The sequence below is a fragment of the Loxodonta africana genome, chromosome 13, assembly GCF_030014295.1.
Source record: "Loxodonta africana isolate mLoxAfr1 chromosome 13, mLoxAfr1.hap2, whole genome shotgun sequence".
NCBI classification, from domain to species: domain Eukaryota; kingdom Metazoa; phylum Chordata; class Mammalia; order Proboscidea; family Elephantidae; genus Loxodonta; species Loxodonta africana.
The window spans coordinates 58,281,211-58,299,411 of record NC_087354.1 but is presented as its reverse complement, the minus strand read 5'-3'; the positions used below and the strand labels follow the sequence as shown (position 1 = coordinate 58,299,411).

The 18,201-nt window shown below is 43.9% G+C and overlaps 1 protein-coding gene across 1 annotated transcript in view; it reads left to right on the top strand.

Annotated features, from left to right (window-relative positions):
- Positions 1–18,201, top strand: part of MYZAP (myocardial zonula adherens protein) — a 92,635-nt gene that overhangs the window by 17,562 nt on the left and 56,872 nt on the right. The window contains exons 3-6 of the mRNA XM_064267492.1: positions 6,916–7,071; positions 10,250–10,342; positions 13,910–14,023; positions 17,875–18,027. Of these exons, the coding sequence (XP_064123562.1) occupies positions 6,916–7,071; positions 10,250–10,342; positions 13,910–14,023; positions 17,875–18,027 (516 nt within the window). The remainder of the gene's footprint in view (positions 1–6,915; positions 7,072–10,249; positions 10,343–13,909; positions 14,024–17,874; positions 18,028–18,201) is intronic.

The window sequence follows — 18,201 nt, the reverse complement described above, 5'->3', positions numbered from 1 at the left end:
TATTCAGGAAATGGTCTCTGTTCAGCTTGTGAGATAGTCAGAAGTAACAAATACGTTATAACAGGCGAAAGGTTTCCGTTTCTCTGAAAGTATGGGCTGCTCATTCCCTCCCTGTTCCTCCTCCAGGCTATGAAGAGGCCCCTCAGGCTCAGCTATTGTAATGGATTGAATTGTGTCTCCCAAAATATGTGTCAACGTGGTTAGGCCATGATTCCTAGTATTGTGTGGTTGTCCTCCATTTTGTGATTTTCTTATGTGTTATAAATCATAATCTCGGCCTGTGGTTAAAGAGGATTAGGGTGGGCTATAACACCATTGCTCAGGTTACATCCCTGATCCAATGTAAAGGGAGTTTCCCTGGGGTGTGGCCTGTGCCACCTTTTATCTTACAGAAGATGAAAGGAAAGGGAAGCAAGCAGAGAATTTGGGACCTCATACCACCAAGAAAGCAGTGCCAGGAGCAGAGCACATCTTTTGGACGTGGGGTTCCTGTGCAGAGAAGCTCCTAGTCCAGGGGAAGGTTGATGACAGGGACTTTCTTCCAGAGCCCAAGGAGAGAGAAGGCCTTCCCCTGGAGCTGACACCCTGAATTTGGACTTCTAGCCTACTAGACTGTGAGAAAAGAAGTTTCTCTTTGTTAAAGTCATTCACTTGTGGTATTTCTGTTATGGCAGCACTAGATAACTAAGGCAGCTGTAATGTTCGTGTTGGCCACAAGAAGGCAAAGCAAAGTTAACTATGAGTAATGATGGGATCCAGTGCTTTGCTAAGATGGAAATGCAGGTCAGACAGGCCAGAGCACGTTCCTGAAAAGGACGGACTTCTCTGCCTGCAGGACAGACAGAATGCCAGCGTGGTCAGCTCCTAGCCATCTTGGGTCAGTGGTGCCCTAGAGGTCCAGAGCAAGAAATTTTGGGAAAATAACTTGCTTTCTAATTTGCAAATCATTCAGTTCACGTTAGGGCACATCCAAGCCGTATATGTAGCCTGGACATGCGACCAGCTGCCTGTCCTGGCCTCTGGACCTGGGGACTGGCTGCAGCCGTCTACCAATGTTGGTTTGATTTATGTCAGACTGTGTTTCTGCTGTTACAAATTCCCTGAGAGCTCTTATTGACCAAGGGATTCTTGTCCTTTTTACAGATTGATCCTAAGTAGCTAGGATAACCAAATACTCCAAATATTCTGTCTTCCTTCCATCAAAACATCTTACTGAGTATCTGTTTATGCTAAGGATTGGGAATTTGGCAGTGAAAAAGGCAGATAAAACCCTTGCCTTTGTGGAGCTTATTGCATTGTAAGATCATATATTTTGATATAACCCGTTAAAGCCGTTGCCATCGAGTCGATTCCAACTCAGAGTGACACTATAGGACAGAGTAGAACTGCCCCATAGGGTTTCCAAGGAACGACTGGTGGATTCAAACTGCTGACCTCTTTGGTTGGCAGCTGAACTCTTAACCACTGCACCACCAGGCCTCCGTATTTTGATACCAAACCAAACAAAAAACCAAACCCAGTGCTGTTGAGTCGATTCCGACTCATAGAGACCCTATAGGACAGAGCGGAAGTGCCCCATAGAGTTTCCAAGGAGTGCCTGGTGGATTCAAACTGCCAACCCTTTGGTTAGCAGTCATAGCACTTAACCACTACGCCACCAGGGTTTCCATATTTTGATACAGGGTCTGGAAATTATGGCCCCCTATCACTGGCCTCACTAACCCCAACTCTCCAATGGCAGTAAAGATGTTACAACAGGAACTCAGACTGAGTTGCTTTTCTATAGTTTCTCCTTCTTTCTAAGACCCTTGCTGCTAAACATCTCTCTAGGGAAAATGGCCAACATGTGAGCCTACAGGTGAATATTAAAGTGGGAGTAGATCACAGGGGCGGGCTTGAGAAAGTCTGTCTTTTACTGATTAAACCAGCTGTCAGTCCACCTAGGGATTGTAGAATGCCTTTTCTGATGTTTCCTTTTGACTTCTTTGATGATAACCTTCTTGTATTCCATGCGTTTTTGGGGGCTTTTGTTTTCAGGGTGATTTTGCCTAGTATTGCTTCATGGCCAGGAGTTTTAATAGGTATAGTGTCCATTGTTTTAATCTGGGTATACATTTTGTGATGTCTTGTCCTCCAAATAGGCAATGGTGTGGCAAACATAAGCTACCAGCCCCTCTATCTCAGAGGGATAAAGGGTGTTCCCTTCAGTGAGACCATATTTAACATCCTCTGGGCAATTCCCCAGAACCTCTTCCAACTTCTAAAGGCCCTAATTCATTCTGCAAATATTTATTGAGGACCCCATTGCATGTGGAAACCCTGGTGGCGTAGTGGTTAAGTGCTACGGCTGCTAACCAAAGGGTCAGTGGTTCAGATCCGCCAGGCGCTCCTTGGAAACTCTATGGGGCAGTTCTACTCTGTCCTATAGGGTCGCTATGAGTTGGAATCTACTCGACGGCACTGGGTTTGGTTTTTTTTTGGGCCACTGCATGTCAATCACTGTTAGATATTGGGAATTGTAGTGGCAAAGAAGACAAACATGGCCCTAGACTTCTTGGAGCTTACAAGGAGGCAGGCCTTACGTACATGATGACACTAATAATCCCTTGGTATGGCTGTGGTGGTTGCCATGGGGAGTGTCTGAAGAGTCAGTGAAGGCTTCCTTGAAGGAAGGATATTTGAGCTGAAGTGTGAGCAGTGCAGAGCCCTGGTAGTGCAGTGGTTAAGAGCTCGGCTGATAGCCAGAAGCTCAGCAGTTGGAATCCAGCAGCCGCTCCTTGAAAACCCTATGGAGCAGTTCTACTGTGTCCTCTAGGGTCACTATGCCTCAGAATCCACTCAATGACAACAGTGAGCAGAACAGACAGAGGGAACAACATGTGTAAATGCCCTGAGGCAAGAAGGAGGTTGGCCACTAAAGGAACAGGAAGGAGTAATGAGGCTGGTCTGGATGAAGGGGGCAGTGGACCCAGACTGGAGAAGAGCCTCGTATCCTGGCCCATCTCTTCCAAATAGACCCAGGACCTGAAGGCCAGGCTCTAGCTTCCCTACCCTTGAGGCTCTGGCTTCCCTACCTTTGAAGCTCTGGGCTGCCACATAGAGATGTGCGGTCCAGTTCTGCTTTTGACCGTTAACTATTTGGAGGCATTGTGGTCAAGCAAAGAACTTAAATTTGTAAAGACATAGACACGCATTTGTTTGAATCCTGCCCCCTTGAAAGAACTAATAACACTTACATGGTAGGGTTATTGTGAGAATGAAAGAAAATACTGTTAGTAAAATGGCTAGACAGAAAGTGTCTTTCTCCTGCTCTTTCTTCATAAACGTGCGTTTCCTGACCTGTCATAGCCCAGCAGCAATGTAAGCTGGCTCGGAGTTCTCTCCTGGTGGAGTGATTGGCCTGTGTCTGAGCAGAGTCCTGCCACCAGACCCTTTCCTGTGGGCCTTTCATTTTGACCCTGACATTTCAATAATTTTTTTTGAAAATTAAAATAAAAATTATTAATTCAAAAATAATGCTTTTTTTTTTTTTTTTGCCAAAAACAGATTCAAAGAGTATAATAGAACATAAAAGAAAAAGCAAAATACCCTTCTACTGAGGAAATTGCCACGAATGGTTTTCATTTCATCCGTCTAGATGTTTTACAGTCACGCTTTAAAACAATAAAAAATAAAAAAAAAACCCAAACCCATTCCCATCAAGTCAATTCCAACTCATAGTGACCCTATAGCACAGAGTAGAACTGCCCCATAGGTTTCCAAGGAGCGCCTGGTGGATTCAAACTGCGGACCTTTTGGTTAGCAGCTGTTGCGCTTAACCACTATGCCACCAGGGTTTCCAGAACAATAAAGCAAATATGAAATTTACTATTTTACACTTTATGCGTCTTAGACATCTTTCTAGGTGCATAGGTCATCTAGTGCAGTATCACAGACCCTGCCTTCAGGTTGTTTGTATTTTCCCCCATTGGCGGTGGTCTTTGCCTCCTCACGCGGTGCTGGCCCTGATGCAGAGTTCTCTTAATCCAGTCACCTGAGGTGGTTTCCTGCAAACTCACCCAACTGTGAAAGCCTTTGCTTTGCAGAAATGCACTTTACCAAAGCTGTGTGTGGTCACCAGCTTGTTTTTCAGGAACTGGGTGGAGTTGGAGACTGAAAGAGCAGGCTTTTTTGTTTCCTGGAATGTGGGGATTTCATTAGAGCTTTTCCTCTTCCTAATTATATGCTAAGTACTTCAGGGACTCTTAACCCCAGCCTGTCACTCCACAGAGAACCATTTAACAGCCTGGTCACCTTAACTTAACACCTGCATTTTCAGGGTAGTGTGTGGGACCCAAATATAACGGACTCAAGTGGAAGCATTTATTGGAATACAAAATGCCAGAGCCTCTCACACCCCATTTCTTCCCAGAGATGTGCTGAAGGGTGGGAAACAATAGATGTTTCATTAAGTCTTAAAAAGTTTTTATTGTAAAACCAAAAATAATACATAAGGGTATAAAGAAAAAGTGAAGGCCATGCCCGTTGTCAGCACCTCTGTCCATTTCACGGTCCTTTCCTTACGGGGCGCCATTAGTAATTTCTCATGTATCTTTCTGGACTCTTTTTTTTTTGCTTTTACAACTTTTGAATGAATGGAATCATAAAGTACTTATTGTTCTGACTCAATGAATGATTAAAAAATGCAAATTACGGTTTTGTATGTCAAAAATATTGTGGGTGCATGGAAAGAATCTATGCAAAGTGGTTTACAGGTCAGCAGGAGAGTGGAGTTGCCATCTTGGAATCCCAGCTTCTGTGCTGTGGCCTTGTCCAGGCACCAGGGTCAGCCCCGGTGAAAACTAGGAGCAGGGCAGTTGTCTATGAAGGCTCAGCTCTTGGTCTTGATTTTTTTTCCTTGGCCTCTGTCCCTTCCAGGGAAACCCCGATGACGTAGCGGTTAAGAGCTCAGGCTGCCAACCAAAAGGTCAGCAGTTGAAATCCACCAGGTGCTCCTTAGAAGCCCTATGGGGCAGTTCTACTCTGTCCTGTAGGGTCGCTATGAGTCGGAATCGACTTGATGGCAGTGGGTTTGGTTTTTGGTTTGGTCCCTTCCATGTTATGAAGCCCCCCACTCTGTGCCCCTACATCTAACAAAGCCTGCAGTATGGAGAAGCGGACTCAGAGTCGGACAGACCTGGACTGGAATCTAGGTGTTTGACCACAGGCAAGTTACTTAAGCTCTCTGAAGTTCAGCTTTCTCAGCTATGGAGACAATTACTATGTTATAGAGTAGTTGTAGGATATCCTGGTGGCACAGTGGTTAAGAGCTCGGCTGCTAACCAAAAGGTCGGCAGTTGGAATCTACCAGGCGCTCCTTGGAAACCCTATGGGGCAGTTCTACTCTGTGCTTTAGGGTCGCTATGAGTCGGGATTGACTTGATGCCAAAGGGTTCTTATCGGGTTAACATAGTTATAAAGATTAAACATGCTGAGGAACCTTTCTAGCTCATAGTAGATGTTCGGTCAATCTGAGTTCTCTTTCTCCTGCTTCCTGAGCCTTCATTCTACAGAGGCGTGTTCCAACTTGGATGTGGTACTCCTTCCCAGGGGTGTTTGCATTTCAACAATGATCAGTGTTTTAATTGAAGGGATTAAGGATCCACCAGCAGGATCAGGGAGATTCTTTTGGAATGGTTACAACAGGCTGTGCGGTATCCCACCTCACTTCAACCCCAGAGTCAGCCTTCACTCAGAGGACAGTTTGGCTGCCAGATGGCTGCCAGCAGTCTTCTCCCACCGAAAACCAAACCCACTGCTGTTGAGTCTATTCCAACTTATAGTGACTGCGTAGGACAGAGCAGAGCTGCCCCATAAGGTTTCCAAGGCTGTAAATCTTTACAGAAGCAAACTGACATCTTTTGCCCGGCAAGCAGCTGGTGGGTTTGAACTGCCAACCTTTCGGTTAGCAGCTGGGCTCTTAACCACTACGCTACCAGGACACCTTACTTTCTTCCCCAACCTCATGTATTTCATACAACATATGTAGTGATGGAGTTGAAGACATACAGGAGAACAGACCCAAGGGGGAAGACAGAATTAACTAAAATGTGAGATTTCAGACACTTGTTTTTGTTATCAGGGATACCACAAAGCCATCTGGCGCCTTTGTAAGAATTAGAAAAAGATGTCCCCTCTGGAAAGATCTAGCCCTGCGTACGTGCTAGTATGGAGTGGATGGGGCCTTGGGACAAATTAGAGAAAGGTGCGTGTTCTCCAGGGTAAAGGCAGGCCAAGCCCATGCCAGATGGGACTTGGAGAGTAGATATCTGCCCCCTCGCTCCCTGCTGCCAGGCACCCCTGTACTGGGCACAAATGCATAACCTCACAGGGTGGGCCCATTTGTTAAAACTGTTCACATGGGGCTGAAGAGTCATTAGGAATCCCTGGGTGGTGCAATGGTTAACGCCTGTGGCAGCTAACAGAAGGTTAGAGGTTGGAGGTTCGAGTCTACCCAGAGGTGCCTCGGAAGAAAGGCCTGGTGATCTACTTCTGAAAAATCAGCCACTGAAAACCCTGTGGTGCACAGTTCTACACTAACACACACAGGGTCAAATTGACCTGAGGGCAACTGGTATCGGTCCTGGTAATGACTTGAGAGGCAGATCATTTGCCAGGTTGCTCTGCCGGGGCATTTGTGGTTACGCTCTGTTTTGGAAACCCTGGTGGCGTAGTGGTTAAGTGCTACGGCTGCTCACTAAGAGGTCAGCAGTTGGAATCCGCCAGGCGCTCCTTGGAAACTCTATGGGGCAGGTCTACACTGTCCTGTAAGGTCGCTATGAGTCGGAATTGACTCGATGGCAATGGGTTTGGCTTTTTTTGTTTGTTTGTTTTAAAGGGTCGTTATTCCCTTTGTCTTTTTCTGCCCTTTTTTAGCCTTCTCACCTAGGCAATGGAGAAGCTCCCAGGAAACTTCCCCAGGGTGTGGTGTACGGTGTGGTGCGAAGATCAGATCAAAATCAGCAGAAGGAAATGGTGGTGTACGGCTGGTCCACCAATCAGCTGAAGGAAGAGATGAACTACATCAAAGACGTGAGCCATTTAAGGACCACTTTCTAGTTTCTCCTCTTTTTGTAGCATGTAAGAGGGTGGGGTTGACAGCACTGATGTGAATATAACAAGGCATTTGGAAAGATTCCTTGGCGTTACCATTTTGGGTGGAAGTGTCTCTACATACCTTCATGGCAATGTTAAAAGTCATTGTCATTCTGCAGTGAGATATAGGTTGAACTTCTGTGGGATGGACAATACTAAGTACCGATACTCGGAGACCAATGACTTCCTTCCTCTGTGTATGGAGCAGAAGTTCTTAAGTGGTTTCACTTATTACACTGGACACCCCAAAGTAAACTGCACACATTTGAATGATTTTGGCAGCCAGTAACGGAAAAGCTAACTCAAACTGACTTAATCAGAAGAGACCTTTATCTCAAGTGGGCACATCAGCCTAGGGGTAGGTGGGCTCCAGGCAGGCACTTCCCAGGTTCATTCCCACTTGTCTTGAGTTTCCCTTGGCCCTTTCCTCATTCAGCCTCAGGCAAGTGACATCATCTGAAAATGTGACAGTGTCTGGAGGAAGCTAAGAGGCCATCCCTCTCTGTGTTACTTTCTAGAGGTCCCCAATAGACTTCTCCTCACATCTCATTGGCCAGGACTGGATCACTCACCCAGTCCCACGCGTGTCACTGGCAAGGAATGGGAGAACTGTGGTTGGTTCAGACCAATCAGTCGAGTTAAGCAGATGCTGACAAGTGAACTACAGTGGACATTGTACAACACAAGCAGTCAATGCTTTTTTTAATTTAATATTTAATTTCTTATCATTTTAACTATATACTCTTTTGAGAAAATCTGGAAAATATAAAAACATTTAAGAAGAAAACAAAATCAGCCACAAATTCATCCAAAACAGTTGTTAGCATTTTATAGCATTTTCTTCTAACTTTTTCTATCCCTGTCCATCCATCCATTCGCCCCATATCTATCTACATTTCTTTTTGTTCCACCTATGGTCTTCCTAGATTGACTGATGCACCTGTTGCCCAAACCAAGGCCCCTGATTAGATGAAAGAACTTCTCTGACGTTGATGAGCCCCAAGCACTGACCTGTGGGCTACAAAGTGTTTGTCTCATGGGAAGCAGAGGCAGGGTGGGGCAGCAGAAGGCACCCAGGCCTGTGAGCCCATGGACCTTGGTTCAAAGTCCAGCCCTATGTTTGGCCTGGCACATCACTTACCCTTTCTGGGCTTCTGTTTTTCCATGTAAATATTTCTCAGGTAAGGTCAAAACTTCCAGCTCTGTGAGCCCCATTTTGTTTGGTGAGTTTGCTGATAAAACATAAAGCTATGTTATCTTAACATTTGTATGAGTTTTTGTTTTAATATCTTATCAAATTTCAGAAATAAGAAATGCCTAACAGAGGAAATGAAGAGAAGCCAGAAAAGCTGTACACACATACTAATGTACGGATCATATGTGCCAACCACCAGCCTCAAATCCCCAGTCATCCTACCCCCACAAAGTAAATTTTAGCCATTCAGAGTATTTCATTCTGGATTTCCCTGTATAAGAGCAGCTTAAACATTCTAAGTCTCCTGTGTTTTTCTCAAGGAGATGCTTAGCTCTTTCTCATTTAAATGCCCCAAATACCATGGCATTGCTTCAATGGCAAACATTCTAAGCAGAGTGAAGCATCATAAGTTGCCCAAGACAAAGACAGCAGGCTCAGGCCAATTATGAGCCACATGTGGAGAAGTTGCAGGGGTGGTTCTAACCTAGAATTACCAGCCTCCACTATGATCTCCAACTTAAAGTGAATTTCCAGGTCCCACCTTCTCTAGCTGGGCTGCATGTCCATCCCCAGCTTGGTCATTCCAGGTGTGTTTATGGGTTTGTTTGCTTTCTTTGTGTGACTTCCCACACTGTTTGTGGACGTGACAGCCAGCTCAAGATTCCACCCACTTAGACGCTGGTGAGCAGCACTAGAGCCAACTCAGGGCCCAAATGGAAGCCATTCTGCCTGCCCAAGATGAAAAGCTGCGCTTCTGCTGTATTTTTCCAAAATGTTTGTACCTAATGGCAAGAAAGTTGACCCTATTACTAGAATTCATCTGAGAAGGGCTTGGGCTCTTAATGATTCCCCCAGATCCCACTCCCCGATCTCCATCAATGCTGTCCCTCCCAGCCACCCCAAGAAACATGCAGTCTCATTTAATACAGTGTGCTCGCTGTACGAATGAAGCTTCAAGACAAGTCCCCCAGCACTGCCCGCTACACACCTGTCATTCAAACCAACCAGCTGCCTGTAAGCCCTTCCTATATAGGAATTCCAGAGCGTTTGTGCCTGGAGAGGGCTGCCTTGATACTTCCTGACCCATTTGAAGATGCCTGAGCTCTTTTAGGGGCATGGAAAGAAGGGAGGAGGCAGGGAGTGTAAGATTTTTTTGTTTTGTTTTTTCATTGTTAAGGCCTTGTTACTCCTCTGGCAGTAGAACTATGGAGACACTTGAACAACATGTAAACAAGTGTTTGGGGGAATCCCTGTAACTTTTGTTATATTTGGTGCCTTGTATATTATATCGGAGCCCTGGTGGCACAGTGGTTAAGAGCTCAGCTGCTAACCAAAGGATCGGAAATTCAAATCCACCAGCCGCTCCTTGGAAACTCTGTGAGGTAGTTCTACTGTATCCTATAGGGTCGCTATAAGTCAAACCGAATCGACTGTACCTAACAACAACAGTATTAACGGAAATTATTAAGGAATTGACTTTCAAATTTATGGCTTTATACTTTTCTGCCTTATGTTCTAGATGTTTGATTGCTCTTTGGCAATTAGTACAGAGACAGGGAAAATTACCGAGGCTGCTTTTTGTTTTATGGTATTTTGGTCCTCCTGACCAGGTGTTTGTAGAGTTAACTTGTTAAAAATATCTACTTATGAAAAATCTGTGCTGGAGAAAGAGGTAAACCTTGCCTAAACTTGGTTCGAAGGTGATAGGTGAATTTCAACAAACCACTTTTTTTCTTTAGAGTTTACCTTAGTTTCTAACTCGATGTCAAGGATGATCTTCCCCCGTAATTTCCTGAATGATCTTTTTAAGAATGTATTCTTTGCGGGGCCGTCTCTCCTTAGAGTCTCTTAAAGTTTTGGCAATCTCTCAGGAAGAGGTTAAATAGCTTGATCCCTAACTAGTGTCTTTGTGGGCGGCAGGTGAGAGCCACTCTAGAAAAAGTACGGAAGCGAATGTTCGGAGACTATGACGAAATGAGACGGAAGATCCGACAGCTCACCCAGGAACTGTCAGTGAGTAACTATCTCAGGGACCGTGAAGTTGGAGGGATGGTGGAGCTTAGAACTTCCTCTGAGTGGCTAGTGCATGAAAATATTTGATATGTAATGGTCTTTATGAATGGGATTATATTTTAAATGAACCGAGGCAACTTTATCATACAATGAAGTTTATTATTTAAAGGAAAATTTTTATAGCAGGGATAATAGTCTTCTTTGCGTCAGAAACATTTCCCTCAAAGTCAACAACAAGAAAAGGAAGCCAGCGATCACCATTATTATTTAACATTCTCCCTGAGATACTAGCCAATACAATTAAGCAATAGAAGGGAATTTGGGGGTATATAAAAACTGGACAGGTACATATAAAACTATCACTGTCTACAAACGATTTAATTATATACGTGGAAAGCCCCAGCGAACCAAAGTGCTGGTGGGAATGTAAATTTTTATTACTCTTAGGATGGCAATTTGGCAGCATCTATCAAAATTACCAATTCTCCTGTTTTTTGACCCAGCCATTCTATTCCTAAGAATTTATTCTACAGATGAACTCTGACACGTGTGAGATGCGTGTGGATGAAGTTACTTATTGCAGCATCGCTTGTGCTAGCAAAAGATTGGAAACCGAAATGCCCATCAAGAAGGGGCAAGTTAAATCAATCATGTTATATCTCTACAAAAAATATCCGCAGTTGGAAAAAAAAAAAAAGAGAGAGAGAGAGAAACAGTAAGCTTTTCAAAAGAGACTCCTAAAAATTTCCAAGATATAAAGTAGATGGTGAAAAAAGGAAAAAAAAAGAAAAGAAAGGCAGGAAAATGTGGCCAGCATGATGTGATTTGTGTGAAACAGGAGTGGAAAATAAATGTATCTAAATTGCCTTGTTTGTGCACAAAAAGTTACTGGGAAGATAATAAAAAAAAAAGGTTAACAGTAGTCCCTAGCTGGGAGGGTGGTAACTGAGCAAATGAAACAGGGATGAAAAGAAGTTTTTTCTCACTGTGTATCTTTTATGTGTTTAAATATTCAAACCATGTGAATGTATTACATACTGGGAAAATTTCAAAAAGATAGCCTTCCTCTAGTTTAGCCAAAATTTTTTTGTATTTTGTTCATAATTCAGAAGCTAAAAGTCCAGGTACATGTGCATATACCTCACATAAGAGATATTATCTCCAGGAAAGAAGAGTTACAACAGTCACGCATTTGAGCTTGGTTTATGGCTGGGCTGTGAGGTTATTTGCTTAAGTAAGACCTGTTGCCTTGATTATAGGGTTGGGGGCCCATAAACGGACCCACTGAGTCACATTCTTATTGGCAGGTAGGAAGAGACTTGTGAAATTCTTACATATTTATGGATATTTACTCCATCACCACTGTAATCAAAACAGAAGGATTGGATTTGCAACAGATACATAAACAAGACTCTGCCCCTTGCTTTGATTGTCATCTCCTGCATGCCCTCATTTCTTAAGGCCAGAACCACCCCAGGAGCCCAACCCTGTCTCTCTGCCTACAGCTTCTTCTTCCTCCAGGTGGTGCTGCACATGGCAGCCAAAGCACATGCAGACACGCTCTTGAGCAAGGACGTGCCATGTGATCCTGGCCCTGGCTCACCGTTCAGCTCTCTGTCCCGTGGCTCCTCAGGGAGCACATCCTGTTCCATTGTGCTAGGTTGCTTCCTGTGGCCCCCACAGTCCACGCTGGGGTCCACCCCTGAGTCCATCTCGGAGCCATGGTTCCACTGCCTGCCTGCCTGTCCACATCCAGCCCTTCTTTATGATCTAGCTCAAGGCTGCACTCTGATGAGGCACCCCCCATCTGTTCCAGGCAGCACAGATGACTTAGTGATGAACCACACAACTTAACAATATAACACTTGTTTGTGTAATAGCTTGTGCCTGCTTGTCCTGTGAGTTAACCTAGGCCACAGCGATCCTTCTTTTGTGAAAATATCCAGAAAAGTGCTGCACACACTGGGTGCCCGGTGATTAACTTGCCAATTGGCCTTTCCTGCTGTGGACTGTTTACCAACATTTGAGTTCAGACATTGTTGATGGGTATTGAGTATATGTGGTACATTGGCCAAAGGGAGAAAACAAATCTCAGGTTTGCTTTGCTGATTTTCTTTTCTTAATAATATATTATTAAACCAAGCTGAGCTCTTAACCACTGCGCCATCAGGGCTGCAGGAATAATAGTATTACTATATGCTAATTGGAAACACTGGTGGCATAGTGGTTAAGAGCAGGTTGGAAGTTCGAATCCACCAGGCACTCCTTGGAAGCCCTATGGGGCAGTTCTACTCTGTCCTATAGGGTCACTATAAGTTAGGATCAACTTGATGGCAACGGGTTATAAGCTAATTACCTTTTCCTCCCTGAGGAAAGGGATATACGGGCTAAAAAAGCCTAAAAGAAAACTGGTGATGATGATAGCTGGCTTAGAGACCACATACATGTACTAGAGTAGCCTGAGTGGTGTAAGTGGTTTGTGATTGGCTGCTAACCGAAAGGTTCGAGGTCTGAACCCACCCAGTGGCTCGGTGGCAGAAAAGATTTTCTCTGGAAAAAGTAAGGAAGAGAATGTATGGAGAATATGATGAAATGAGACAGCCAAGAAAACCCTAAAGAGCAGTTCTACTGTGTAACACATGGGGTCACCATGAGACGGAATCAACTCTACAACAACAGGTTACTATGTGCTAGAAAGTGCTTAGTGCTTTATACATTATCCTACATATCTTAATTCTTTCAGATAAAATTAAGATTCAGAAAGGGAAAGTAATTTATTTAGGGCCGTAAAGCTGGTAACTGGTGGTGCTGGAATTCAAAAGCCTGTACTCTTGGTCATTACCTGCTATTGCTCTCTTGTAGTATACCCATAGAATGTACCCTATAGTATACTTGCTGAGAGCTGTCTGTTCAAATTCAGGAACTAATTACGTAAAGGTATTCCCCTCCAGTTTTACTTCCTCATAATTTATCCTCTTATCTGTAACTTCCCTGGCATTAGTTGTACCTGTTAGGCTGGCAAATATTGATGAAGGGCAGTAAAAAGGGTTCAAGGGCAGATCAGAGTTGAAATCATGATGAATAGCAGAGTATATTCAACCACTGATATCTGAAAAACAAAACCATTGACTTCTTTTGTCTCAAACCCCTTAAACATGCACACCCAACAAGGACAAAAACAGTGGCTCGAGAACTGGTTGAGCTCAAAGTATATACTTTCTACTTCCTTTGAGTCAAAAGAACAAGATGACTGAAGAAGTTATTCTAATAGGGTCCTAGTTCTAGTTGTACTGCTTCTTGACTGTGGGCAAATTGCTTAAACGCTCTGGTTCTGTATCCTCCCTGATAAACAGGGTCCTGTGGGTATATGTGTAAATACTAGCCAAGGAAAAGTATTATTGGCTTTCTATTCTCTGTTTCATACAGATATTGATATTTAAATGTAAAGCCTTACTTGAAATATTGTTGAAATAGAGGTTGTTATCAGAAGGAAGCCCCAACCTATCTAAAGATTGTCGTGGGTATATATGGACTGCTTTTGTGTAACTCTCTCCTCGATCTGTCCAGGTTTCACATGCTCAGCAGGACTACCTAGAGAATCACATCCAAACACAGTCGTCAGCCCTGGATAGTTTTAATGCCATGAACTCGGCTTTGGCGTCGGACTCCATTGGCCTGCAGGTATTCATCTGATCACTGTGAGACTGGAGTCCCCTCTGTTACAGTGAAACCAGACTTAACCAAGAGCAGGCCCTGCTCTTTGCAAACAGATAAGTCACAGAATGCCCTCAGGTCATTATTCAGAATCATTAGGCATAGCCATGGTTGTTTCTACCCCCATTAAAATAAGGATTTAGATTCTGAGTTCAGTGCTGGAGGTGTCATGGTCCACCAGACACCCGAGTCAGCTTCAGTGTCAATGCCTAACAGAGCCCATCAGCCACTTCTCCCTGGAGCCCCAGTGTTACAGCAGCATCCACCCAATCACAGAAAAGACAGACTTAACCAAAGGCATCTTGTATTTGTTCTCGGCAAGTGACTCCCAAAGGCTTGTCCAAGAGTAAAAAATGCGAACTCTAATAAAATAAAGGCAAAGAGATTTATTGAAGGTTTACATTGGTTCAAACCAGAGAAACGCCTAACCTTACAAAAGTGAAATCAAACACTCCCCCCAGGGTGAAGGCAAGCAGGTGCATTTACATGGTAAAATCAAAGTACGATATTCTGATTGGAGGGTGGTGATGTAAAGAAATCAAAGGCGGGACACCTCCAAGCTGGGGGGGGATGGGAGGCTTAACGTGATTGGCTAATAAGTTAATATGGATCATTTGGATTGGTTATTTTGTTGTTGTTGGATTGCTTACATGCATGGCAAAATCTTCTGATTGGCTAGACTTTGAAAATTCAAGCAACAATCACAAGACAATCATGAGGACCCTTAGACATTGTTTCATTAACCATACATTTTAAAGTAGCTCCAGTATCTGTTTATCAGTAGACATCTTGGAGCTAGCCTGTGTAAGCATTTCTCTGAGTGAGGAAGGAAAGTGAGGGGTGGTAGGCTTCCTGGAATGAGCTGACTGTTAACTGTTGAAAGTAGCTGAAGCAAAGCAGTAAATACTAACGTGGAGGCAGGGCTCAGACCTCAGGCTAGCCATTTTACTAATGAAGTTCTCATAAAGGCTTTTAAGCCCTTTTTCTCAGTTTACAAATTATTGTACATTAGAAAGAATCATATGTATTTCAAAGACTGTCTTGTAGTACCAGATGGGGAAACAGGAAAGCCCAGTGTCTGAAATTTGTGAAAATTTGTGTCATCAACCCATTTGACGGGAATTGTTCTTTTGATTAGTTTACAAATAAGGAGCCCTGGTGGGGCAGTGATTAAATAAATGCTCAACTGCTAACTGAAATGTCGGTGGTTTGAATCCACCGGCCACTCCATGGAGGAAAGATGTGGCAGTCTGCTTCCATAAAGATTACAGCCTTGGAAACCCTATGGGATAGTTCTGTTCTATAGGGTCACTATGAGTCGGAATTGACTTGATGGCAACGCATAATTACTCAAATGCTGCCCATTTACTCTTCCAGCTGAATCCCTGCCTACCATGCAAATTAGTTTGAAAGTAATGAGAACATAGTGTAATATTTACCTCACATGGCTTCTCAGGACCCTAATTTCCTAATATATAATAGTCTCTGCCCCTCCTCCAACTTTGTTATTTGGCGCTTACCTGTTTTCCTCCTCTTAAAAGATCCACAAGCTATTTCAAATCCTTTCGGGTGGAATATAAATAATTTATTAGATAAGCAAACAGATTTTCATGTTGGGATTATCTACTTCCCCTGGAAACTAGTATTATCTAATAGCAGCTGATATGGCAGTAATGCCAGCAACAAAGCTGGGCTCTGTCCAACAGTGGGTCTTGGTGGACTTGATGTTTGAGTTTGTCCAGGATGCCCATTTCCGATTGATGGGACCTCTGAGTCCCACCCTTTTCCTGGCTCTTTACTGCATGTCCTTCTTCCCTGGCCTCAGGCCGAGCTCCACCTTGTGCTCTAGTTTATCCAGTAGCCTTGGTTTCCCTTCCTCCTGCCACCAGAGAGCTCTCCAAGGAGCTCTCCCTTTCCTTCCCTCTTGAGCATTTTCTCACTCTTGACCAACCATGAAGGGCTTTATTTACCTCATCTGAGTTCAGGCAGGGTCAACCCTAACCCAGGTACCTTGACAGATTCCTAGTTATTGTCCAGTTTCTTATTCCCAGGCAGCCAAAGGAGCTTTATAACTAAAAGATCAAACCATTTTTTTTTTTTTTTAAGGCACCATCTTATGGCTGGGAAACTCAAATGAGTCTGAAGGTAGTTGGCTTCTTATTTATGCAAGGTTCCAACCTCTTTAGTTGTTCACTCCACCCCACGTTTGTCATTGCTGATAGTGAGACAAGACTCTTTGGTTGAATTTACAGAACTTCTGAGCTAGAAAGGACTGTTGAGATGAGCAATTCCAATGCCCTTGTTTTATGGATAAAGAAACTGAAGCTGACACAGAGAAATGACTTAAACAAGGTGTCTGGCTAGTGGAAGAGATAGGACTAGAAGAAGCTTGTTCTCTTGGTCTAGACTGTGGGTTCATGAAGAAAAGAGTAATGTCTGTAAAGCTGGTGGGGCTTGGAGTGAGGGTGGCTGGGCTAGGTGGTTCCTAAAGCCCCTTGAAGCTCAAATGGTCTGTGATTCCATGCTTCCAAATGCCTTCAGTATTTCCTTTGGTATCTATTTGCCACCATTGAGAATCCTTTTTCCTGATTCAAGTGAATTTAGGAATGAGAGGCCATTTTTGACCAAAATGGAGGCTAAGGAGTTGAGGAAGCTTCAGAGACTGATCATCCACAAAGAAGACAGAGAAACTATGTCTAATACCAGAATTTCCAAATCTTTTAATTTGCAGTTGTGGATGACTTGGGGAGGTAGTAGAAGGTGCCCATGATCCAGTGTCCAGTGGGGGGAATTCTGGGGTATAGGGAGCAGTTTCTCTATAAGGAGAGTCAACCAAGTAGAACCTGAAGCAGTAAATAGCCTCAATATTAATTTAAACATTTTTGCTCCAGTGGGTGGCCTGGAGCAATAATCAACAGGCTCTTGCTAGGCACTTGCCCAAGTCATTAAACTTTACTCCTGAATATTCCTTTATCATGTCCTCCACTGCATGCAACATGGCTAGAATTAATACCAGCCATGTTGTCCCTACCCTGCTAGGTAGTCTATGAGTCCAGAAGTGACAGCCCCTTTAAGAGAAAAGGTGAGCATTTTCATTCTACAAAACTCACTTATTTTTCTTTGGGGATTTAGAAAGTATAGAAAATCAGAAAGAAGAAAATAAAAATTATCTACAATCCTATCAAATGGCAAAACTCATTATTTGAATTTTGGTATATTTCTCCCTAGTCTTTTTTTCCCCCTCTCGTAAACACATATTTGAACCTATGCTTATAGATTTTTTTCAAAGTGGGATTGTTTTCAGCTCATTTTTTCCGAGAGAAATGATGTACTGTGTTTTTACACAAATGATGTGAACCTTCTATGTTTGTTTGCTAATCACGCTCTCCCCTTGCAAAAGCGCTACTATGCCAATTTTTTTTCACACGTTGCTGTAAAAAAAATACCTCATGGGGTGTAGGGGAGGGCTCCGTTGGCAAACAAACGTAGAAGGCCTGTGTTGTTTGCATAAAATGCTATACTATGGGAAGAGACTCCATTTTAATCCATTTCCATCCATCCTAAGTGGTGGCAAGTGGTGTTGGCAGCAGTTGTGGGTGTGTTGTGGGGGAGGCTTGCTGTTCCACCACACAACAGGGTGGCAGACCTCTTGAGCACTGTGGCAGGCCCTCAGCCCCTGCAACACCAGAGTCTCAGGCTGGCAGAGGCTGTGGTCTGACATCTGCCTCAGTGACAAGTGACAAAGGGGTGTCCCAGCCCATGACCCTTGCCATGTTTTCTCACACCACTGGGTTTTGTTTTTATCTTGATCCCAACAGAAAACACTTGTGGATGTTACTTTGGAAAATAGCAATATTAAGGATCAAATCAGAAATCTGCAGCAGACATACCAGGCATCCGTGGACAAGCTGCGGGAGAAGCAGAAGCAGCTAGAGGCCGCACAAGTGGAAAACCAGCTACTGAGAATAAAGGTGAAGTACACAAGCCTAGCTGTCCCATCAGCCTTCTTCTTCTTTCCTGCACCTCTCCCTCCTCCCACCCTCCGTTCTTCCACTTCCCTTCCTCCGTCCTCTTCTGGAATTCTTTTGTCTTTGTTTGTGGCCAACCCCACAGGACTTGGCTTGAAGGCTCTGAAGAGGTTTCTG